The sequence below is a fragment of the Erythrolamprus reginae genome, chromosome 1 (assembly GCF_031021105.1).
Source record: "Erythrolamprus reginae isolate rEryReg1 chromosome 1, rEryReg1.hap1, whole genome shotgun sequence".
NCBI lineage: Eukaryota > Metazoa > Chordata > Lepidosauria > Squamata > Dipsadidae > Erythrolamprus > Erythrolamprus reginae.
Genome location: NC_091950.1, coordinates 157,293,934 through 157,316,941, shown reverse-complemented (window position 1 = coordinate 157,316,941; position 23,008 = coordinate 157,293,934). Strand labels below are relative to the sequence as shown.

Genomic DNA, 23,008 nt, shown 5'->3' with positions numbered 1-23,008 from the left:
GAGCCTTCTCTGTAGGGGCCTCGTCCCTCTGGAACCATCTCCCCAGAGATTCGTACTGGCCCCACCCTCCTCGCCTCCCGCAAGAGTCTTAAGACTCATCTATGTTGCCAGGCTTGGGGCAATTAGACCTTGCCCCTTTGACCAATAAATGTGATGTATGGTATGATTGGATTGGATTGTCTGATTGAGTGTTATATAGGGTTTTTAGTTGTACTTTTTTAATATATTAGATTTGTTCTACGTGCTTTGTTTTATACTTATTCTGTGAGCCGCCCCGAGTTTTCGGAGAGGGGCGGCACACAAATCTAATGAATTGAATTGAATGAATCCCACCCAACCCTTTTTTTAAAAAAACCTGGTGGACATGTTTGGCATATTGGATACAGGTGGAGGCTTTCACAAAATGAATGCTGAGAGAGGTGTTTCCCTATTCATGAAATGATTATTGCAGGGATGTAGCTGGATATAGAACACAAGTTGAAGAAAAAAGGGTGCCTGCCAATGGTGTCCTGCAGATATTACTATTATTATTTTTTTCTCAGTAGTTTTTGGGAGCCAATGTAGAAGATTGCCAACTGAAGCAGGTGTATTCAGCTACCTATCATTTTGCTGTTCACAGATGCTCATGGGACTCACTTGCAACATGCCACCTTCTCAATTATTACAATTTTTAAATTGTAAAAGGCAGATGGGGTAGGAAGCCTGACAGGCATCAAATAAATGGATATTAGAGCCCCCTGACTTTTGAGTTGGTGGAGCCTCATTCAAAGGATTTCGGGTATTTTTATATTACAGTATGGTTGGAGTTTGTCTAGTCATGTCCCATTTCCCATCCACAATTTTTATTTCACTATGATTTCTTCTCTTTCTGGTTTTCTCAGTAAGGTATTAGTTCAAATAACTGAAGAGGCCCTACACTTCCTTCTGGATGAACTTATTTACAAGATTTCCTCTACCACCAACCCCGCCAGAGGAAATGCAGTTGTTAAGCTGTTACTTTTGATCACAGAATCTGATGCCCAACTTGTTATCACAGTGAATGCTTGTTACAAAGGTTTGTCCAAAAAACAAGGATTTTGAAAAATATTCTAGAATAACAAATGTTGACATTGAACATTCCTTGGATTAAGTGTAACCCAAACAGTTTGTTACATGTATCAGTTCTCCAAATTATTGATTGTAAAATGCATTAATTGGGCACTGTTTTGAAATAGTGAATATTATGAGTGAAGTCAGAGGTGATATCTCGCTGGTGGCTCACTTCCTGATGTGCTGTGCACGTGCGCGCACATTGTGCGCCACACAGGTGTATATGTACAGTATTAAAACCTCAGCTTCTGTGCGTCACTGAAGCAAAAAACAGCTTCTGTGGGTGTGCAGAAGCAAAACAAAAGATGGCGGTGCAGGGGTGTGGCAGGCCTGGATCACTGCCAATTCTAGAGAGCCGAGCCACCATGTTACTACCGGTTCCATAGAACCCGTCCGAACTGGGAGGAACCCCCCTCTGAGTGAAGTCCTGTAAAGGAATTCAGCATTATGTATAGTAAAACCGGTATAATTGAAGAGCATAAGATATATATATACCAGTATGTCTTATATTGCCATAATCACATACAGTGGTACCTCGACATACGAGTTTAATTCGTGCCAGAGCCGACCTCGTATGTCGATCAATTCGTATCTCGAACCAATGCAGTTAGATTTGGCTTTTCGCCCGGAGATAACTGGAAAAAATGGAATTCTTGCGCCACCTAGTGGACGCTCTGCTTGTATCCCGAATTTAAGCTCGTATGTAGAACAGAAATTTTGCTTGCCTCTCTGCTCGTAACTTGGAATACTCGCATGTGGAGCAGCTCGTATCTAGAGGTACTACTGTACTAGGAAAAGCAATGGATATACAGTGATCCCTCGATTATCACGAGGGTTCCGTTCCAAGACCCCTCGCGATAATCGATTTTTCGCGATGTAGGGTTGCGGAAGTAAAAACACCATCTGCGCATGCGCGCCCTTTTTTTCATGGCCGCGCATGCGCAGATGGTGGAGTTTGCGTGGGCGGCGGGGAAGACCCAGGGAAGGTTCCTTCGGCCGCCCAGCAGCTGCTCTGCTCGGTAGCGCAGCAGCAGCGAGCAGACGAAGATCGGGGTTTCCCCTTTGCGTGGGCGGCGGGGAAACCCCGATCTTCGTCTGCTCGCTGCTGCTGCGGCCGCCCAGCAGCTGATCTGCTCGGTAGCGCAGCAGCAGCGAGCAGACGAAGATCGGGGTTTCCCCGCCGCCCACGCAAAGGGGAAACCCCGATTCGGCTCCTCGCTGCTGCTGCGCTACCGAGCAGATCAGCTGCTGGGCGGCCGCAGCAGCAGCGAGCAGACGAAGATCGGAGTTTCCCCACCGTCCACGCAAAGGGGAAACCCCGATTCGGCTCCTCGCTGCTTCTGCGCTACCAAGCAGATCAGCTGCTGGGCGGCCGAAGGAACCTTCCCTGGGTCTTCCTCGCTGATGCCCCCGCTCGCCCGCCCGCCCGCCGCCCGCCAGCAAGAGGGGGAGAGATAGAGAAAGAGAGAGAAGGAAAGAAAGAGATGAGAGAGGGAGGAAGAGAGTGTGAGAGAGGAAGAAGCAAGATAGAGAAAGAGAGAGAGAAAGAAAGATGAGAAAGGAAGGAAGAGAGTGACGTCATCGGGTGGGAAAAATCGCGATATAGCGTTTCGCGAAGAACGAGATCGCGAAAATCGAGGGATCACTGTATTTAGTCAGTCAGTCATTTAGTATGAATGTACCGTATTTTCCGGCGTATAAGACGACTTTTTAACCCCTGAAAATCTTTTCCAAAGTGGGGGGTCGTCTTATAGGCCGGATACTGCGCCCATTCCACAGCCGCGGGCGGGAGGAGGCCGGGAGCGGGATTGAGGGGGGGGGAGCGGACCCGCGCTCACTTTCGGCTCCGGGGACTGCGGGTGGCTATGGCGCCGAAAGGAAAAAGCGCTGCTGTTGCTGCTGTTGCTGCCGCCTGAGGCGGCGGCACTCAAATCTGGCGTGGTGGAAAATCTGGAGGCAGGCAAAGATTTTCCACCACGCCAGATTCGAGTGCCGCCGCCTCAGGCGGCAGCGACAGCAGCAACAGCAGCGCGTTGATGAAGCCGGCGAAGGAGCTCCGGAATCGATTGGCGCTCGCCCGACGCCTTGTTTTTTTATTTCCCCCTTTGGTTTCTCTTCACAGGTGGGAGTTCGGGAGGCAAGGGAGCGCTCGAGGAGACAGCGTCTTGCGGCATCGCTCAGCAACTTCTTTTTCCTTTCGGCGCCATAGCCATCCGCAGTCCCTGGAGCCGAAAGTGAGCGCGGGTCCGCTCCACCCGCCCGGTTTGCAAGCGGCGGAGATCCCGGGCTGCTTGGCCGAGCGGGGCTTCCATTCAGGACGGGGGCAGGAGGGAGGGAGGGAAGGGAAACGCAGCCCTTTGCCTCAACCCGCCGGCTCCGGGGACTGCGGGTGGCTATGGCGCCGAAAGGAAAAAGAAGTTGCTGAGCGTCCCTTCGTCGTAAACCCGACGGGAGGCGATGCCGCAAGACGCTGTCTCCTCGAGCGCTCCCTTGCCTCCCGAACTCCCGCCTGTGAAGAGAAACCAAAGGGGGAAATAAAAAAACAAGGCGTCGGGTGAGCGCCAACCGATTCCGGAGCTCCCTCGCCGGCTTCATCGAAGCGCTGCTGTTGGTGCTGTCGCTGCCGCCTGAGGCGGCGGCACTCGAATCTGGCAGATAGCTGGCGAGGCGCCGGCTAGAGGGCTGGACGCCGCCGCTCCCGCCGCCGGCTTTGCTGGGGTGGAGCGCCACTCCCGGCGGCAGGAACTGCGGGGGGTAGCCGGCGTAACGAGCCCTTGCCGCAGCTATCCTCCGCTTCTTTCTTCTCCGCCTTGCCTCCGCTACTCCCGCCTTTGCCTTTGCCTCTTGCCCGGCGGGGAGAGCAAAGGCGGCGGCGGGAGTAGCGGAGGCGAGGCGGAGAAGAAAGAAGCAGCGGATAGCTGCGGCAAGGGCTCATTAGCCGGAGCGTACGCCGGCTACCCCCCGCAGTTCCTGCCGCCGGGAAGCAGCCCCTTTACATTAGCGGTGGCTGCAACGGCACTGGCGATGCGGCTGCTAGCCGCTCCGAGCGGTGTGGGAACGCCTACCCCTCTCACAGTCCGGTCCCGGGCTGATAGTAAAGGGGCTGCTTCCCATCCTCCTGCCAGCTTGCTCAGAAGGAAACCTTCTGAGAAGGAGGATGGGAAGCAGCCCCTTTACTGTCAGCCCGGGACCGGACTGTGAGAGGGGTGGGCGTTCCCACAGCGCTCGGAGCGGCTAGCGGCCGCATCGCCAGCGCCGCTGTAGCCACCGTTGTGGGAGGAGCCTCAGAAAGAAAATAAGAGAGAACAAGAGAGAGAGAGAGAACAAGAGAGAGGGAGAGAGGTGATTCTTGAAGCATATGGTAAAAAGCACCCAAATAATAAGAAACACCCCCCCCAGCCCACACCTGTGTTTGAAAAGAATAAAAGAGAAAAAAACCCCAGCCCTCAACTGGTTTTGGAAATGGTTCGAGTGTGTATACACACACACACACACGTAAGGGGGGGAGAGAGACAGGGATGGAAAAAGAGGAGAAGTGAGAGGGAGAAGGAATGAGGGAAAAAGGGAGGAAGAGAGAGAAATGAGAAACATGAGAGAGAAAAGGGGGAAAGACAGGAGAAGAACCCAGAAATGAGACAGTGGTATAAATTTGAGGAGGGATGATTGATGATTGACTGTATTTATAAGGGGATGTTACATGGGATTGTATATATGAGGGGGTTATTTATGTGTGTGTGTGTGTGTGTGTGTGTGTGTGTGTGTGTGTGTGTATTTATTTATTTATTTATTAGATTTGTGTAATTTTGGTTGGTGGTGTGCCCCAGGATTTTGTAAATGTAAAAAATGTGCCGCGGCTCAAAAAAGGTTGAAAATCACTGCTCTAGCAGGTGGTAAATCAGCACTCCTTTTAACTGACAAGGGACCCATTTCCCAGACTTTGATCATTTCCCCAGGTATTTTTGTACCTACTTGACCAACATTATTAGTGGTTGCAAAATTGACTGTTAAACTGGATGCATTTATTTCTGCCTGTTTGTATTTGTTCTTATGTTTAACCATTGAAAATGTACTTTTCCTCCAAAAAGAATCATCTTTCCATATTTCTTAGGCAACATTTTAAAATAACTTTAAAAGCTGAGGTCATATTATTCACCCTGCTCTGTATCATAGCACACTGCACAGTACTGAAAATTGGCAGGGTCACTAATTAAACCCGACAAGTTAAAATCTGTTTAAGTGACATTGCAAGAGGATAAAGACAGAAAGTGCGGAAAGAGGAAAAAATGGATGGGCTGTTTGGATTGCCATATCATGATATCACATACAGATTCTCATTCCATAATAGATTCTCACATAGGTGTCAGCATGCTGCATGTTAGACTGAAAGATACCTGCAGAATAGATGGTAGGAGAAAGAAAAATAGCCAGGTTCACCTTTTTGTGTTGACAAATTATGATGAGTTATAATAATAAACTTAATTGTGGTGAGGAGAAATATGAGAGGCAGACAAGACAGATAGACAGAGACATATGGAGAGATAGACAGAAGAGTGCTCCCACTTGGCTCTCTCTCTCTAAATAATTCATTCATAATTTTAACAATAAGATCTTCATCATTAGTAATTAAAATATTGTGTTATCATGTTCAGAAATGATTTTTTTCTCAATGCAAGTACATCATAGACCTAGACTCAGTTCTTGACAGTCAGAAGAGGGGTAGTCTTATACGGCGAGTATATCTCAAATTCTATATTTTAACTGGAAAAGTTAGGGGGTCGTCTTATACGCCCAGTCGTCTTATACGCCGGAAAATACGGTATATTCTGCTGTTCACCTGCATTCAATGCAGGAACTTTTATTACCACATCTTGTACAATAAGTCCATTAATTATTTAAGCTTTTCTTTGGCTCTTTCACTACTTCTTGCCACTGGTATATATTTCGTGTGGAACGTTATAACTCTTATCTTAGTATCTGTGCCACTCGTAATTTATAATTGACATCAGAAGGATTAATATACAAGCACTTTTTCTTACCAAGTAGCATATTTATCTTACCACATCTCATTTATTAAGGGCTACATACTCTTCTAAGCAAACAATGGACTGGCAAAGGATTTGACAAGAATCTCAATCAATTGCTGGACTTGCTGGATGCAGAAAACTCCAGTTCTTGTGATCCGCAGGTATAACACAGGTATACTGTGTGTTTTGTAGAAAGAATTATGTGTATAGTGGAGGTAGCTAAGATTTTACTAGTGTATTCAAACATGTTTCATAAATTCTAATCTGGTCACATAATTGGAATGTGGGTATGTGAAAGATAACTACAATGGTACCTCTACTTACAAATTTAATTCGTTCCGTGACCAGGTTCTTAAATAGAAAAGTTTGCAAGAAGAAGCAATTTTTCACATAAGAATCAATGTAAAAGCAAATAATGTGTGCGATTGGGGAAACCACAGGGAGGGTGGAGGCCCTGTTTCCTCCCCGGAGATTCCTAGAGAGGCCCCACAGAGGCTTCTCCCTGCCTTTTCCGGTTACCATTTCGGAGGGTCAGGTTTGTAAGTGGAAAATGGTTCTTGATAAGAGGTAAAAAAATCTTGAACACCCGGGTCTTCTCTAAAAAAGTTCATAAGTAGAGGCGTTCTTAGGTAGAGGTACCACTGCATTATAAAAATATTCTGAAATTGTAAGCTTAATTCTTCATATGGAGTTTGCTATATCTCCAAGCCCGGATCAGATCTTCTTCAAATTAGATGATAAACCAGCCTTGGTTTGAATGTAGACTATAAAATTGTTAAATCAAATAAAGCTCATAGAAAATATACATTCTTAACATCTGCAAACGTTTAATTACCACATGCAGTAGAAAAATAAATAAGCTAATTTGTTGATTTCAGAGAATGAATCAAGCAGCATGCTTAATCCAGGCATCTTGGAGAGGATATCAGACACGAAAAAGATTAAGGCAGCTTCCAAAAGCTATAACTACCTTGCAAAGGAAATTTAGGTAAAACTATTATTTTTTTATATCAAAAACAATGTTGTATTGTTAAAATGGCTTGGAAAGTAAAGCTACAGTGTTGGTTATGACCTTTAAAGCCCTTCATGGCACTGGACCAGAATATCTCCGAGACCGCCTGCTGCCGCACGAATCCCAGCGACCAATTAGGTCCCACAGAGTGGGCCTTCTCCAGGTCCCATCAACTAAACAATGTCAGTTGGCGGGCCCCAGGGGAAGAGCCTTCTCTGTGGCGGCCCCGGCCCTCTGGAATCAACTCCCCCCGGAGATTAGAACTGCCCCTACTCTCCTTGCCTTTCGTAAACTCCTTAAGACCCACCTCTGTCGTCAGGCATGGGGGAACTGAAACATCTCCCCCGGGCAGATACAATTTATGAATGGTATGTTTGTATGTATGTGTGTTTAGAATATGGGGTCTTTTAAATATTTTTAAACAGTAATTTAGATTTGTTGTAGATTGTTTTTTCACTTGTTGTGAGCCGCCCCGAGTCTGCGGAGAGGGGCGGCATACATATCTAAATAATAAATAAATAAATAAATAAATAAATACAGTATAAGGATTTTCCAGACTTCCCATCTGGCCAGGGACGTCAACATAGGTACGTATTTACTGAATAAAATCTCCATGTGTGTGTTTCATTTTAACCTGAAAATATTGCTTTGGGCGAATAAATTTATACGTGAAATCACAGCAGATGTAATTTCTCTGTGTTTATTTTTTTATTTTTTTATTAGATTTGTATGCCGCCCCTCTCCGCAGACTCAGGGCAGCTCACAACAATAATAAAAAACAATGTATCACAAATCTAATATTAAAAAGTCTCTAAAAACCCCTTATTTAAAAAGCAGAACACACACACAAACATACCATGCATAAATTATATAGGCCAGGGGGAGATGTCTCAATTCCCCCATGCCTGATGGCAGAGGTGGGTTTTAAGAAGTTTGTGAAAGGCAAGGAGGGTGGGGGCAATCCTAATCTCTGGGGGGAGCTGATTCCAGAGGGTCGGGGCCGCCACAGAGAAGGCTCTTCCCCTGGGTCCCGCCAGATGACATTGTTTCGTCGACGGGACCCGGAGAAGGCCGACTCTGTGGGACCTAACTGGTCACTGGAATTCGTGCGGCAGAAGATTCGTGTTGCTCTTCTAAGAAGTAATTTGCTTTTGTATACAGTGAACCCTCGAGTTTCGCGTCCTCAAGTATCGCGAAAGGGCTATTTCGCGAGTTTTCAACCCGGAAGTAAACTCCACCATCTGCGCATGCGTGCCCTTCCACGCATGCGTAGATGGTGGAGTTTCCCCGCCGGGCAGAGGCTTCCCTGGGTCTTCCCCCTTCCCCCAGAGGCTTCCCTGGGTGCCCGCTCGCTTGGGGACATCCCAGCTCCGCTCCCCAGCTGGGAAGCGGATCTAGGGAGTCCCCACCGCCCGCACGTTGCTGGGGAAAGCGCGCGCGCGCTTGGGGACATCCCAGCTCCGCTCCCCAGCTGGGAAGCGGATCTAGGGAGTCCCCACCGCGCGCGCGTTGCTGGGGAAAGCGCGCACGCTTGGGGACATCCCAGCTCCGCTCCCCAGCTGGGAAGCGGATCTAGGGAGTCCCCACCGCGCGCGCGTTGCTGGGGAAAGCGCGCGCGCTTGGGGACATCCCAGCTCCGCTCCCCAGCTGGGAAGCGGATCTAGGGAGTCCCCACCGCGCGCGCGTTGCTGGGGAAAGCGCGCGCGCTTGGGGACATCCCAGCTCCGCTCCCCAGCTGGGAAGCGGATCTAGGGAGTCCCCACCGCGCGCGCGTTGCTGGGGAAAGCGCGCTTGGGGACATCCCAGCTCCGCTCCCCAGCTGGGAAGCGGAGCTAGGGAGTCCCCAAGCGCTGCGCGCACCCCAGGCGCGAGCAACGGGGTGGGCGGGCGAAGGGCGGGCGGCAGTGGAAGCAAAAACACCATCTGCGCACGCGCAGATGGTGTTTTTACTTCCGCACCGCTACTTCGCTAAAAATCGATCATCGCGTGGGGTCCTGGAACGGAACCCTCGCGATGATCGAGGGTTCACTGTAATTAGATAAGAGTGAAGAAATTAGATTAAATTTTTTCACTCCCTTCTGTATTCATGCATTGTCTGAGAGTTATACGATTTATTTATTTATTTATTTATTTATTTATTTATTCATTCATTTATTTGTCTGCTTGTTTGTTTGTTTATTTATTTATTTATTTATTTATTTACCAACCAATAGTAGGTTTATATAGTACCAATCATCTAGAGGCTAATACTAGTTAATACTATGATTAATACTACTATGATTAATTCCCTTCTTCACAATTAGTACTTGCAGATATTCTGGTAGTAAAGATATGGTGCGGAATTGAAATTGTTTTATGGCTTTGTATCCCTATTATTTTTATTTGTTGATGGTTTTTTAATGTGGTTGGACTATGCTATAATAATCATACCCTGATTTATTTTTAAAAATACAAAAAGTTCTTAATTGGTACTTGTTTGAGGAATCCACTAGAGGGCAGATTTCATCCATGAATTTTCAACCCTGCAAATTATTTTCAAAATGAAAATTCCATGCTTCATTGCTAGACTAAACTATATAAGGTATAAATTATATTGCCTGATCCGAGCATGCATATATAAATAATTTGTGTATCTATAGTATGTGCATTTTAGTCACTCTTGACTCCAGGGGATTGCCTAAACAAATCCCTGCAGTTTTGTTGGTAATATTTTCAGGAGTGATTTGCTCTTGCAATTTTTCAGGGCTGAGATAGAGAGTGACTGGCTCAAAACCAACCACCTGACCTTATGCCCTAGGTACAATTATAATTCACGATGTCCTAGTTTCTTGCCTAGTGCTTTAACCACTATACCAAAATGACACTCCCATATACATTAGTGTATATGTGTATATGAAGTAAAATAATGCTTTTGTTTACTCTGTGATTCTTCTCAGAAGTGCTTAATTGCCCATTGCTGAAAACAGCTGAAGTAGATCTTGCTTTTTGATTCAACTAAGTAAACTAAGGTTTACTATATTGTACACTATCATACCTCATTAGTACTATAAAATAATATGGGACCAGAGGAAGATCAGGCCCATGTCTTCAAAATGGAAGGACAAGAGAGTCTAGGCAGACACTGTTTATTTCTGATATTCAGAATTTAGAACAGGTACTAAACTGAGGCCTGAAAACCCCCCACAAGAATTAGATATTACACAGTTAATCTATTCTTGATGCTGTTCCTTTAAAAATTGCCCAGACTTCCCCTAATAAAAAAAGATTCTCAAAAATATGGCTTTGTCCACTTTGGGGGACTTGTTTTGGCTATGTCTTGTGGAGCAAATCTATTTCCTTTTTTCCTTCAGATAATTAAGAGTGAATGTCAGTAATACACTAAGAAACAAACAGCATTTGAACAGCCTGGTTTTGAAGAGTCTGAATCGTCCTTAACTGCTTAAAGGTGTTTAAACAGAGCTGAACAGACATTTCTCAGGAACACTACAGTAATAGGCAGGAAGCTGGATTTCATGATGTTTGAAGTCCCTTAACTCTTTCTATCTACAAATAGCTAGGCAACTTTGGTTTGTGGAAGACCTAATGGCAGAAATTCTCGTGACTTGGCCCTAAACAGTGATAAAACTGGAAATAGTATAAATGTTGAAAACAACATTTACAGTGTTTTTTTAAACTGTTTATAGAGCTAAAAGGGAACAGGAGTTGCAAAGTTTAAGAAGACAAAAAGAAGAAGAGCAGCTTCGTCAGCAACTGCAGCTTCAGAGACAAAGAGCCATGAGGCTGTTTCATGAACGGCAGCTGACACTATTGGAAATTGTCCATGCAGGTATAGTTATTACAGAACCATGAAGAACCATTATGGGTCCGTTATCTCTTTTTCTTTAATTTGGATTTTTTTTGTCTTTGCTTTGTTCCCAAAGGTGACATTATTGATGTTCTAAAGGACTTTTATAATTTATGGTGGATCTATTATCCAAGGAATAGGGCAAAGTGTGTTGTAATTTGTATGTAGTAAAAAGTTGACTAACAAAGGCATAATTCAGGATAGCTACATTAAAATGTATATGAATCATACATATGCATGTTGTATTTGATATAAGATCCTATCTACACAATACACAAATAGACGGCTAGCACAATAATGTATTATCAAATATTTAAGTATTATAAATGATATTACTTTACATCTGTAATAATCATGTTACAATATTTCCCTTCCTGTCATATTAAAATTTAGACTTCAATTGATATCTTTGGGTGGGGTATAAATTGGGGGGCTACATCAATTCTATAATATCATATTGTGCATATCCATGAGATAGCAGATAAACTTGCTTTCCCTAAATATTTCTGGTCTACAAAATGATCATGCAAGTAACCATAGTGGCTTTCTATTTTTTTAAAAAATGTTTTACTAAACCAGTATGGTTTCTCTTCTGCATCCTTTATCTAGCTGGAATGAAATTCAAATCTTGCTGCTGTTCTGAGCATGAGCCTCCGGAGCGAATTCCAATCTCAGAAATCACTTATTTTATGATAAAATTCCACTCTTTATTCGAAAGGAATACATGAATGAAACGCAGGGTCAAAACAACACAGAAGCAGTTATTTATCTCTCTAGAGCTATCTGTAATCTATGTCTGGGAAGAGCACCAGAAACCCATTCTTTATTTGCATTCCTGAGATAAATCCCAATTCATTTACTTAAACATAGGTCTGCTCACCAAAGTCTTCCTTAGCACAGCACCCAACAAGGATTGCATTTCTGAAGCAGAAATCATGGTTTTAAAGCTACATTCAAGCACACGCTTAGTTTCATGTCTCTTCCAAAGAACAGCGTCTTCACGCCCCATTTCCCACAATCCCATTCTTTTATATTGCCTGGAAGTGACATCACACCTCAGAGAGCTAAGGCTGTAAATTAATACCTTTTACTCTGTAACTCTTCTTGCCTCCTAAGCATTCTTCTATAGCAGTGGTTCTCAACCTTTCTAATGCCGTGACCGCTTAATACATGTTTCTCATGTTGTGGTGACCCCCAACCATAAGTCTAGTGCCAATTCTCCCAATAGAGCTTTAAGCTGATTGGCAGGAAGGTTAGAGGGACACCCCCACAGTAAATGCCTGATTGGTCGGATTGTAAAAATATATTCCAAGATGCCAGAATAGAAGCTTTAGTTCCCAACACCATGGGAAATTTGTCTTTTCCCATGGTCTTAAGCAACCCCTGTGAAACGGTCATTCGACCCCCAAAAGGGTCCCAACCCCCAGGTCAAGAACCACTGTTCTATAGCGAGGGTTGATCCACTGGCTTTCCACTCTCATGTCTTCATCACTGTCTGACTGGGATCACTCCCCCAATGTCACATCAGCCCCCTCTAGTGGTTCCTCAGGTTCACTCAAGTCACTTTCTGCCTCACTCTCGCTCTCTGCTCCCTCTGGCAACCCCCCTGGCCCAGGGTACTCAGAGGGGCCTGGCTCATCCTCCTTAGAATTTGACATGACCAGAGGTGGACAAGCAGCACTCACAACAGCTGCTTGTATGAATTCTGATTTTCTAATAATGAATATACTCTCTTTATCTCCCAGGTCAAATAGATAAGCATATGCATGAAATGAAAGAGAAGGCAGCCCTAACTATCCAAAGATACTGGAGAGCATTTACAGCAAGGAGAAATTTTCATCAGCAAAAAAGAAATCTCAAGGAATATAAAGCAGCTGTCCTCATTCAGAGAGCGGTCAGTATGCTAACCAACTGTTGGTATGATACAAAACCTTTTGTATCAGTGTATTTTTTTAAAAATTCAAATTCAGGACCTCCAATGCATCTTCAGGACCTCCAATGCATCTTCTAATAAATTTGTAAATTAAGATGTTCATGCTGTCTACAAAAACCTAAGTACTTCATTAAAAGCAATGTTTCAGAAGGTCTGGTCTGCAAGGCTTACATTGGAATAGTATTTAAATAGCACATATAAAACTATTCTTGTTTTTATAATCTTGCTACCATTCCTTATTTTAGTGATGGACTAAACCTGTGATGGCGAACCTATGGCATGACTAAACCTGTGATGGTGAACCTATGGCATGCATGCCCAAAATGACAGACAAAGCCATGTCACCTGGCATGCGCGGCCTTGGCTGTGTATCTTTCAGGTTTCTGGCATGTATGTGCACGCGACAATCAGCTGTCCTTCACGCATGGGGCAGTGCCATAAACTGGTGTGCACATGCTCCCTAGCCAGCTGATTGTTGGGTACACATGTGCTATGCATGTTCAGCTTTTACGGAGCATCATCCCTTTGTGCACCCAGCAGTGCCAAAAAACGGCCTGTGAATGCGCCCTGGCCAGCTGATGGTTGGGCATGCATGCACGCTAGAACCCGGAATTTCGGCTTTTCTGGACCACGGCCCTGATAAGTGTGTACGTGTGTCGTTTTCCGCATGACCTTTTCAGCACTTGGTGCCAAAAAGATTAACCACCACTGGTCTAAACTAAGTTGCTTGGACCAGCCTGTCAGTGTTGAAGTAAGTCTTGTTCTAGCATTATCTGCCTGAAAAAAAGGTTCAAGAGAAAGAAAACCTCCTGTGATTTTGTCACAACTTTTAGCAGCAAAAATGCGTTTCTAAATCTAATCTCTGTAATTGTTTCATGGTTCAAATAAGTCCCTTCTTGATGTCTTTTTTAAAACATGTGAAAGTTCAATATTGAGCTGGGGTGGCGCAGCAGGTAGAGTGCTGTACTGCAGGCCACTGAAGCTGACTTGTAGATCTGAAGGTCAGTGGTTCAAATCTCATCACCGGCTCAAGGTTGACTCAGCCTTCCATCCTTCCGAGGTGGGTAAAATGAGAACCCGGATTGTGGGGGCAATAGCTTAGCTCTGTTTAAAAAAAAAAGTGCTATTGCTAACATGTTGTAAGCCGCCCTGAGTCTAAAGAGAAGGGCGGCATAAAAATCAAACAAACAAACAAATAAACAAATAAATAAATAAATAAATTTTAGTTGCATTTACAACTGTAATGTTTTCCCACCATTTCAATTTCAGGCCTTACTAGAGTGAGTGAGTTATTTATTTTTATTATTATCATCATCATCATTATTATTTGTAGCAATAGTAGTAAAATTTATATGCCGCCCAACTCCACATTGGACTCTGAGCAGCTTATAATAAAAACAGCAATTAAAATAATTTAAAAATACATTTATTAACTCTTAATAAGCCATACATGTCTTTCAATTATTCATGACCAAATCAAGATGATAACCTAACAACCCTGGGTGGAGTTCTAAAGAATGTGTCATTCATGAAGAATTAGGGCTCCATGGCCAGCATTGCAGGAGTCATCTCCTTTGCCACGCGTAAAGGGAGTATGGAGAAAACTGCTGGGTCCAGGATATGGCAGTTGTTTTAGGAAGATACACTTTAAAATGTTCTAAAATACCATATGTAGCCGTTTAAATGTGATCCATTGAGGATTGGTCTTGCATTGAAAATAGCATTGCCGTATTATTTCTTCTAAAATTTCCATGCTGTATTTTATCTTAGGATGGATATATGTTTATCCCAGGCATGTTTAAATTCAGTTACTGTGGATTTATCTACCACGTCTGCTGGAAGTTTGTTCCAAGGATCTACTACTCTTTCAGTAAAATAATATTTTCTCATGTTGCTTTTGATCTTTCCCCCAACTAACTTCAGATTGTGTCCCCTTGTTCTTGTGTTCACTTTCCTATTAAAAACACTTCCCTCCTGGACCTTATTTAACCCTTTAATATATTTAAATGTTTCGATCATGTCCCCCCTTTTCCTTCTGTCCTCCAGACTATACAGATTGAGTTCATTAAGTCTTTCCTGATACGTTTTATGCTTAAGACCTTCCACCATTCTTGTAGCCCGTCTTTGGACCTGTTCAATTTTGTCAATATCTTTTTGTAGGTGAGGTCTCCAGAACTGAACTCAGTATTCCAAATGTGGTCTCACCAGCATTCTATATAGCGGGATCATAATCTCCCTCTTCCTGCTTGTTATACCTCTAGCTTTGCAGCCAAGCATCCTACTTGCTTTCCCTACCGCCTGACTGCACTGTTCACCCATTTTGAGACTGTCAGAAATCACTACCCCTAAATCCTTTTCTTCTGAAGTATTTGCTAATACAGAACTGCCAATACAATACTCAGATTGAGGATTCCTTTTCCCCAAGTGTATTATTTTACATTTGGAAACATTAAACTGCAGTTTCCATTGCTTTGACCATTTATCTAGTAAAGCTAAATCATTTACCATATTATCAACCCTATTGCACACTTTAGAATCATCGGCAAATAGGCAAACCTTCCCTACCAAACCTTCCCCTATGTCACTCACAAACATATTAAAAAGAATAGGACCCAGAACAGACCCTTGTGGCACACCACTTGTAACCTGACTCTGCTCAGAATACTCGCCGTTAACAATAACTCTCTGATGTCTACGCTTCAGCCAGCTGCAAATCCATTGAACTATCCAGGGATTAAGTCCAATCTTCACTAATTTATCTATCAGCTCTTTATGTGGAACCGTATCAAAGGCTTTGCTGAAGTCCAGGTAGGCAATATCCACGGCACCACCTTCATCCAACACCTTTGTGACATAGTCAAAGAAATCAATGAGATTAGTCTGACATGATTTGCCTTCAGTAAAGCCATGCTGATTTGGGTCCAATAAGTTATTGTTTTTTAGGTGCTGATTTATCCTCTTTTTGAGTAGAGTCTCCATCATTTTAACTACAACTGATGTCAAGCTAACTGGCCTGTAGTTACCAGCTTCTTCTCTATTGCCCTTCTTGTGGATAGGCACAACACTGGCCATTCTCCAATCCTCAGGAACATCTCCTGTTAACAAGGATTGGTTAAACAACTCAGCCAGGGGGGTAGCAATGACAGATTACTCTATGATAGGTACTCTATGAACCTGACCTATGTAAATATTAATATTCTGTAAAAAGTTGATACTTTGTATTAATATTTTGTTTCAATAAGGTGCTTAAATTCCTGGAGAGGAAAAGAATAAAGGCACATTCTCTCTGGAAGCAGCCTGAATCTCTTTCAGATGAACAGAGGATATTGTTGCAGCAAAAAGTGGAAAACTACATCAAAGTGCACCCAGTAAGTCATCATTACACCCCATCCCCTGGATGGCCCCAAAAGTGCTTTTTTCTTCAAAAGGCAACTGGACTGTTTTTTTCCTTGAGGAAGAAGAAATTGCTTTGTTTCTCATCCAAGAAGCTTTGGGCCTTTGAAGCATCCCACAGTCATATGACTACATTTTACATTGGTTTTGCTGAAAACTGGCATTTACTTCTGGTTTCCATGCCCATAGTAGACCATTGATTCACTTAAGAGCCACAGATTCATTTGATGATCACTGTAATTTGTTTAATGACCTTTACAAAAAACTTTGTAAAATCAGATTGGTCATGTGATTGACCCATTTTACAACTATCAAGAGTTACTACCATGATAGGCAGGCTCCATTACAGTCATAATTTGAAGACTACCTGTAGCAGTTTTACAGCATTGTCTTCAAATTTTGAAAAGTTACAATCCACGTACATATTTTCTTTAATTCTATTCCCTTTCCGCATAAAACATGCCAATAGTCCATAAATTTTTATAGCCATATAAATTGAAACTATGCCAGGGATAACCTGCTTTGCTTTTATTTGATATGGGAAACATAAATATTTGTTAGGGTTGTTTGGGTCTTTTCTTTAATGTAATAATAGGAAGTTGCTTCTTCCTGAATGTTAATTAAGAAACTAAATTAATTCAGTGATGGATCAATGGCTTCAGAGAGAAAACATAGAATGAAGCACGGTGATTAGATTTACCAGTTCTCAAGGAAGGCAAATGATGTGCTGCAGACCCTTACAAAGGTTTGAACTTGAAGCTGATAACCGTGAATGGTGACAGAGACTGTAATTTTTCTCCAGGCTTCTGCAATGTCAGAAGAAATGAGCAAAGAACTTCATCATCAAGCCCAGGAAAAACTAGCCCACTACATGCTGAGAAAAAGAAAAGATCAGAAAGCAAAACAACATCAAGAGGCTTTGCTAGCCCAAGTTCACACAGATGTAGATCAATTGTTAAGTATGTCCTATCTTATTTTGGTCTTGCATAGATTGCCTTCCAGGTTAGCTCTGATATGGTGAATGCTAATTAATACTACACCTGAATTATCCAAGTAGACATTACTACTAGCTTGAATTTTCTTCAGAGATCATCACTGCTATGTAAATTATGAATTAACACAGCCTCTTAATGCTTATGTATTAGGGTTCTAAAATTCTATTTTTCACATTGACCATTATCCTAACCCTACCCATGTATTTGTAGGTGTTGAAAGAATTACTATGAACATTTTGGCAAATATAACACGTACTTTCAGTTTGCAGTTTCATCTGTTCTCATGTTTTCATACACACATATGATCTTAGCACATATGATCTCTGTGGGGTGGGGGAAGCTGTTTTACCTTCCCCAGGCATTCAATTATGGGTGTGGGAACTCATGCAAGCATGATAGCACCCAAGGCAAAAAGATATGCTTTCTAAGTTCAAACCAATAAATTACAAATTCTTTTCTTTTTTTAGCAAGAAGTTTGCGGTAATTTTCCAGTTATTAATAAATGCAGTTGTTGGTCTTTCTCTAATCAAACAAATAATATTTGCAATTTCTGCTAGTTCAGTATGTCTAATATTTTCTGCAATATTCTTCAGAAACAACACTAGAGGCTATCTGTGTTAGAAAATTCAAGTTACATACTTTCTCCATGAGAATAATTTATGGTTAGTTCTGGCCGACTCTGTTATTATATTACCTGTGAACACATGCTCTCTGTTATTAGTTCCATCTTCACTATTGCTTCCATGTAGAGATTTCAGCCTGTAACATAACCAATGTTGTTTAGTTCTTTAAGAGTGAATAGATGTCTTTTAAATTTTTCATTATAGTTTTCATTATAGTTTTCTTTTTTATTATTTTTAGACTTCCCTAAGTTTGATCTCTACTTGCAAACCATATACAGTGGTACCTCTACCTAAGAACACCTCTACTTAAGAACTTTTCTAGATAAGAACCGCCTCTTCTTAAGAACCATTTTCTACTTGAGAACCCGAGCCTGGAAAAATTTCCCAGGAAATTTGAAAGCGGCACAAAGGTCCGGCCAGTTTCCTGCCATTCCCCCTTTAATACCGTCCATCTCGGGCTTTTCTGGACTGCCAGAGGAGCCTTTCAGTGACGCTTATGGAGGCTTTGGCAGATCAGCCCGAATGAAGCATTTTCCTTTCTCTGGAAGCTTGGAGAGGGAATAAACCTCTGCCAGCGCCCAGAGAAAAGAAATGCTCCTTTCGCTCTGGGCAACAACTGTCCTCCTCTTCTTCTTCCTCCTCCTCCCACCCAAATTCCAAGCTTTTGTTTCTTTCCTAACGGGTTTGCACGCATTATTTGCTTTTACATTGATTCCTATAGGAAAAATTGCTTCTATTTAAAAACTTTTCTACTTAAGAACCTGGTCACGGACCGAATTAAATTCTTAAGTAGAGATACCACTGTATTTGCATATTTTCATCTAAGATAAGACATAATAAATAATTGGGGCAGGTGGAGAGCTTGAGTACCTTTTTATTGTTTTCTACCACAAAATAAGTACAGTGGTACCTCGAGATACGAGTTTAATTCGTTCCGGACCTGGGCTCTTAAGTCGAGCAGCTCTTATCTCGAACGACTTTTCCCCATAGGAATTAATGTAAATAATTTTAATTGGTTCCAGCCCTCAAAAAACTCACAAAGTTAGTCTAAATTATGCAGAAAGACATGTTTTTAATGAAGAAATGTACATGTACATATAAATGAATAATGAAGTTTCTTTCACTTAACTTGTAAACTTTCTTAAACTTTTAAATTTATATATGTTCAACTTCTCTGCCACCCAATCCTGTAGGACAGAGGTCCCCAACCCTTTTTGCACCAGGGACCGGCTTTAAGCGATCAAGAGAGGAATGGGTGAATGAATGGACGGAGGGTGGGAAGGAAGGAAGGAAAGAGGGAAGGGACAGGAACAGAGGAAGGAAGCAAGGAAACTTATGAAAGGGGAGAGTAAGAGAGGAATGAGTGAAGGGAGGGAGGGAGGGAAGAAGGTGGGAAGGAGAAAGAAAAGAAGAAATAGAGGAAGGGAAGGTAAAAGAGAGAAAGAAAAAGAGCAAGAAAGAAAGAAAGAAAGGGGGAAGGGACAGGAACAGAGGAAGGAAGCAAGGAAACTTATGAAAGGGGAGAGTAAGAGAGGAATGAGTGAAGGGAGGGAGGGAGGGAAGAAGGTGGGAAGGAGAAAGAAAAGAAGAAATAGAGGAAGGGAAGGTAAAAGAGAGAAAGAAAAAGAGCAAGAAAGAAAGCTGCAAGCACCCCCCCGAGCCCCCCAGGCCGGCTGCAACCTTTTAAAACACGCGCACCGCTTCGCAGCTGTCTCCTGAAGCCGAACGCGGAAGTTAGCGTTTGGCTTCAGGAGACAGCTCCTTGGCGCTTGTATCTCGAATTTGGGCTTGTAAGTAGAACAAAAATATCTCTCCCCTCCCAGCTCTTATCTCGAGTTGCTCTTAAGTAGAGCAGCTCTTATGTCAGGGTTCCACTGTATCCTGTTTTCCCCAAAATAAGACATCCCCTGATAATAAGCCCCAATCGGGCTTTTGAGTGCATGCCAATAAGGCCAAGTGCTTATTTTAGGGTTCAAAAAAATATAAGACAAAGTCTTATTTTCGGGAAAATACAGTAGTAAAATGTATACTTTTAAAGGATTTGCTGTTAAAATTCAATTGGACTCTAAAATCTGAAAAATTAGCTTCAGGTGAAATGTAGTTTGTTCTAGTCTTTTAAAGCAATCCCAGTTGTGATCATAAATTAATCTTATGATAGCAAATTACATAAGTTAGACATAAACTATTATGCATTCAACCTTATTTATATACAACCTTACTTCAAACTGCCAAGAAGGAAACCATTATGATTTTTATTTTTATCTGGACAATCACTAATTTCTCATCCTTACATATTTCCCTCTGTTGTATTTGTTTTTTTTCCCTTTCACAAGTGGTATATAGTATGCACTTTACTTGTTAGAACTTACATTTGTGTACTTTAACTGCATTGCTCCTATATGTATTTCCTATTGCATCATTGTAGGATGCTACTTTGAAATCAAGATGATAAAAACTGGAAATATAGATAAGGTTAAACAATGACATGTATTTTTGCCGTAGGTGCTCCAAGTCTCTCAGAATGTACCATGAAAGAGCTGAATGTCTTTATGAGCAGATCAGTTCCTGTGGTAGCTAAAGCCAAACAAACCCATAATACAATGTTAAAATACATGCAGTGGCCCTGGTGGAAGAAACTTGAAGAAGACTTCATTAAAGAAGATAGTGATTCAGTGGATTCTACTACTGCTGAATTGGAGACTTTGTTCATTGGTGGAAGCAGAGCATGATTATTATGGAACATATTCTAACAAAGTAATTGTGTACTTTTTCTCCCATCATTTCCCCCCAAAATGTATTAGCTATTATCTCCTGAATTCATAATAGAATCCCACATTCCAGAGGTTGCACTCTGTAGGAAGTCTGAATCTGACTGGTCAGGTAATTTCAGATTATCTGTAGAAGTGTATTGTATGCAGTTTTATACACTAAAAATTATATGATTTTGATTTTTTTTAATGACATTTAAAACTAGATGCTGTAGGTTGAGAACTATGGGTACACAGAATAAACGAGGGAGATCCCAAATTATCATAGATGTATGCATATGTGTTTGGGGAATAGCTTTTCTTGTGAATAATCAACCTGTCTTTATAGAGCCTTTCTGCCTGTTTAAATGTTAAGATAGCATCTGAATTTGAATATAAGCTTTTTGGCTGTGTGCGCTGTACCACATGTGCTTGGTGATTCCACAACTCCTCTCATACATACAGAAAAGCTCTATTATTTTAAAAGACAAAAACAGAATTCCAGACTTGTGAAGCAAGAGATTTCCGTATATAAACTGGAAAAATAAATAGAGTGTACTGAATCTCCCCAGCAGGATTCAGATTATTTTAAACCCTTTGTTACAGAAATCAGTAATTGCTCTAGTTAGTCATAACATTTAGTCATTACATGATTTTAAAAGCCTTGTTCTCTTTCTTCCTTCCTACATTTAGAACATTCTGAGTAATTTCAGACTGAATTCAAGATTTACTTATTAATGTCTAGGATGAAGACAAATTTTCAAAACCATCTCTTTCCCAATATCTCTAATTATAGTCGCCTGGGACCATATTGTGTTTGTTCAAAGTATTGAATGTGTTTTTGTAGTCCAAATTCATATATCTTTTGAGTAACTTAAATAAACATATTTTTTAAAAAATTTGTTGTGATTGATTTCTCTCCTAAAAGGAGAGAGAAAGGTTGGAGCCAATAGTTACACTGACTTGTATTAGACGGTGTATTATAGAAATTATTTAACTTTTTTCCATCTTGTCTCTTAATTATTGGAAAGGCAGTACAAGCAGAAAAGCCCCTGTCATTTTCATAAAATTGAGTTTAGGGGGAAGACAGGACGGAAGGCACTCTAGTGCACTTATGTACGCCCCTTAAATGTTTTCAATGTAAAGACCAGATTAATTGAATAGGTTGAATTCAATATTTTGTTTTCTGGATTGGAATTTGGTGGGATTCTGACAATAATTGGATTTTGAATGACTATATAGACATAGATTCTGGCCTTTGGTTCCTCCATAAAAGATGCTCAAACAGGCCAAACCAAAAGATTGCAGTCTCATGCTAAATACAAATAATTTTTCTAATTTTCTACTCCCACATCAAAAAAGAGGGAGTTGATTTTATCTACAGAAAACCAGGATAGCAGCCACTCCAAATTTTATTTATATGAAGTTTATGTTGGATCAGAAAATCTTACCAAGCAGAGTACTCAGTTCGCTAGAACTGAAGTAAGACCTTCCGGAGGCAGATGGATATTAAAGCACAAGCATACATATCAAAATGAACCAAACTTTTATTATAAAAAGTAGAAAAATAAAGTTAGCCTTCAGAGGCTGAAAATCACGTCTACATCTCTAGAGACAAAGACAGAATATAAAATGTCTTCTTTTTCTCTTCCTGCAAGGAGGAGGAAGTGACGAAGCACTGTTACATCATAGAGAGGGAGGAGCTACATTAATAGACAGAGTTAACTATCTAACTACTGGATGTTTTCTTAATGTCTTTGGAGGCTGTCAACCCCAGCGTGACAGTTTACTCCAATTTTTATATAATATTTATTTTCTGTTGATTTTAGTCCAATGTTTGCCGCCAGAGTCAAGGTGGGTGGTTACATAAATTAATAGGTAATAGATAAATAATAAAGCACGCAATTTTGTATTCCAGAAACAGAGTAAATTCCTATGACTAATTAAAACAACACTTACTTTAATTACTGCTTATATTTTGTAAAAACATTTTGAGAGTTGAATAAAACAAGTTTATCTCAGATTGACTCTTCACTTCCTGGTGCTATAAAATAGTGCAGTGCTTTTTTCCTTTTGATACTCCACCCATAACCTCCTTTGTTTTATATACTTTATATACTTTTATATACCGTACTTGAGGTTTAATGGTATGTATTGCCCTCATTATAGCATCCCTTTTTCATAACTTTTCTAAGCTGTGCTACTCATCTCATTTTCTTCAAAAGAAAAAGCCTCTGTGTAAAATGTTGCTGTGTTAAATAAAAGCAAATGATAGAACTGTCTGATCAAAAATCCAGCTATGGTCATGCTATGGGCCTTTATCAATTATTACCACTAAAGTAGATTTT

At 41.7% G+C, this 23,008-nt stretch overlaps 1 protein-coding gene across 6 annotated transcripts in view; it reads left to right on the top strand.

Annotated features, from left to right (window-relative positions):
- The window catches only part of IQCB1 (IQ motif containing B1), a 28,916-nt gene extending 7,357 nt beyond the window's left edge, over positions 1-21,559 (top strand). For 3 of the 6 annotated variants that reach the window (XM_070730196.1, XM_070730203.1, XM_070730188.1), the window contains 9 exons: positions 882-1,054; positions 6,165-6,274; positions 6,992-7,101; positions 10,809-10,951; positions 12,715-12,863; positions 16,145-16,270; positions 17,098-17,254; positions 20,416-20,667; positions 21,354-21,559. In XM_070730196.1, coding sequence (XP_070586297.1) covers positions 882-1,054; positions 6,165-6,274; positions 6,992-7,101; positions 10,809-10,951; positions 12,715-12,863; positions 16,145-16,270; positions 17,098-17,254; positions 20,416-20,642 — 1,195 coding nt within the window. In that variant the 3' untranslated portion in view covers positions 20,643-20,667; positions 21,354-21,559. Of the gene's footprint in view, positions 1-881; positions 1,055-6,164; positions 6,275-6,991; positions 7,102-10,808; positions 10,952-12,714; positions 12,864-16,144; positions 16,271-17,097; positions 17,255-20,415; positions 21,254-21,353 lie in introns of those variants that run through there. The other 3 variants (XM_070730205.1, XM_070730204.1, XM_070730202.1) reach the window with 1 other exon arrangement.
- Positions 21,560-23,008: the final 1,449 nt, after the last annotated feature.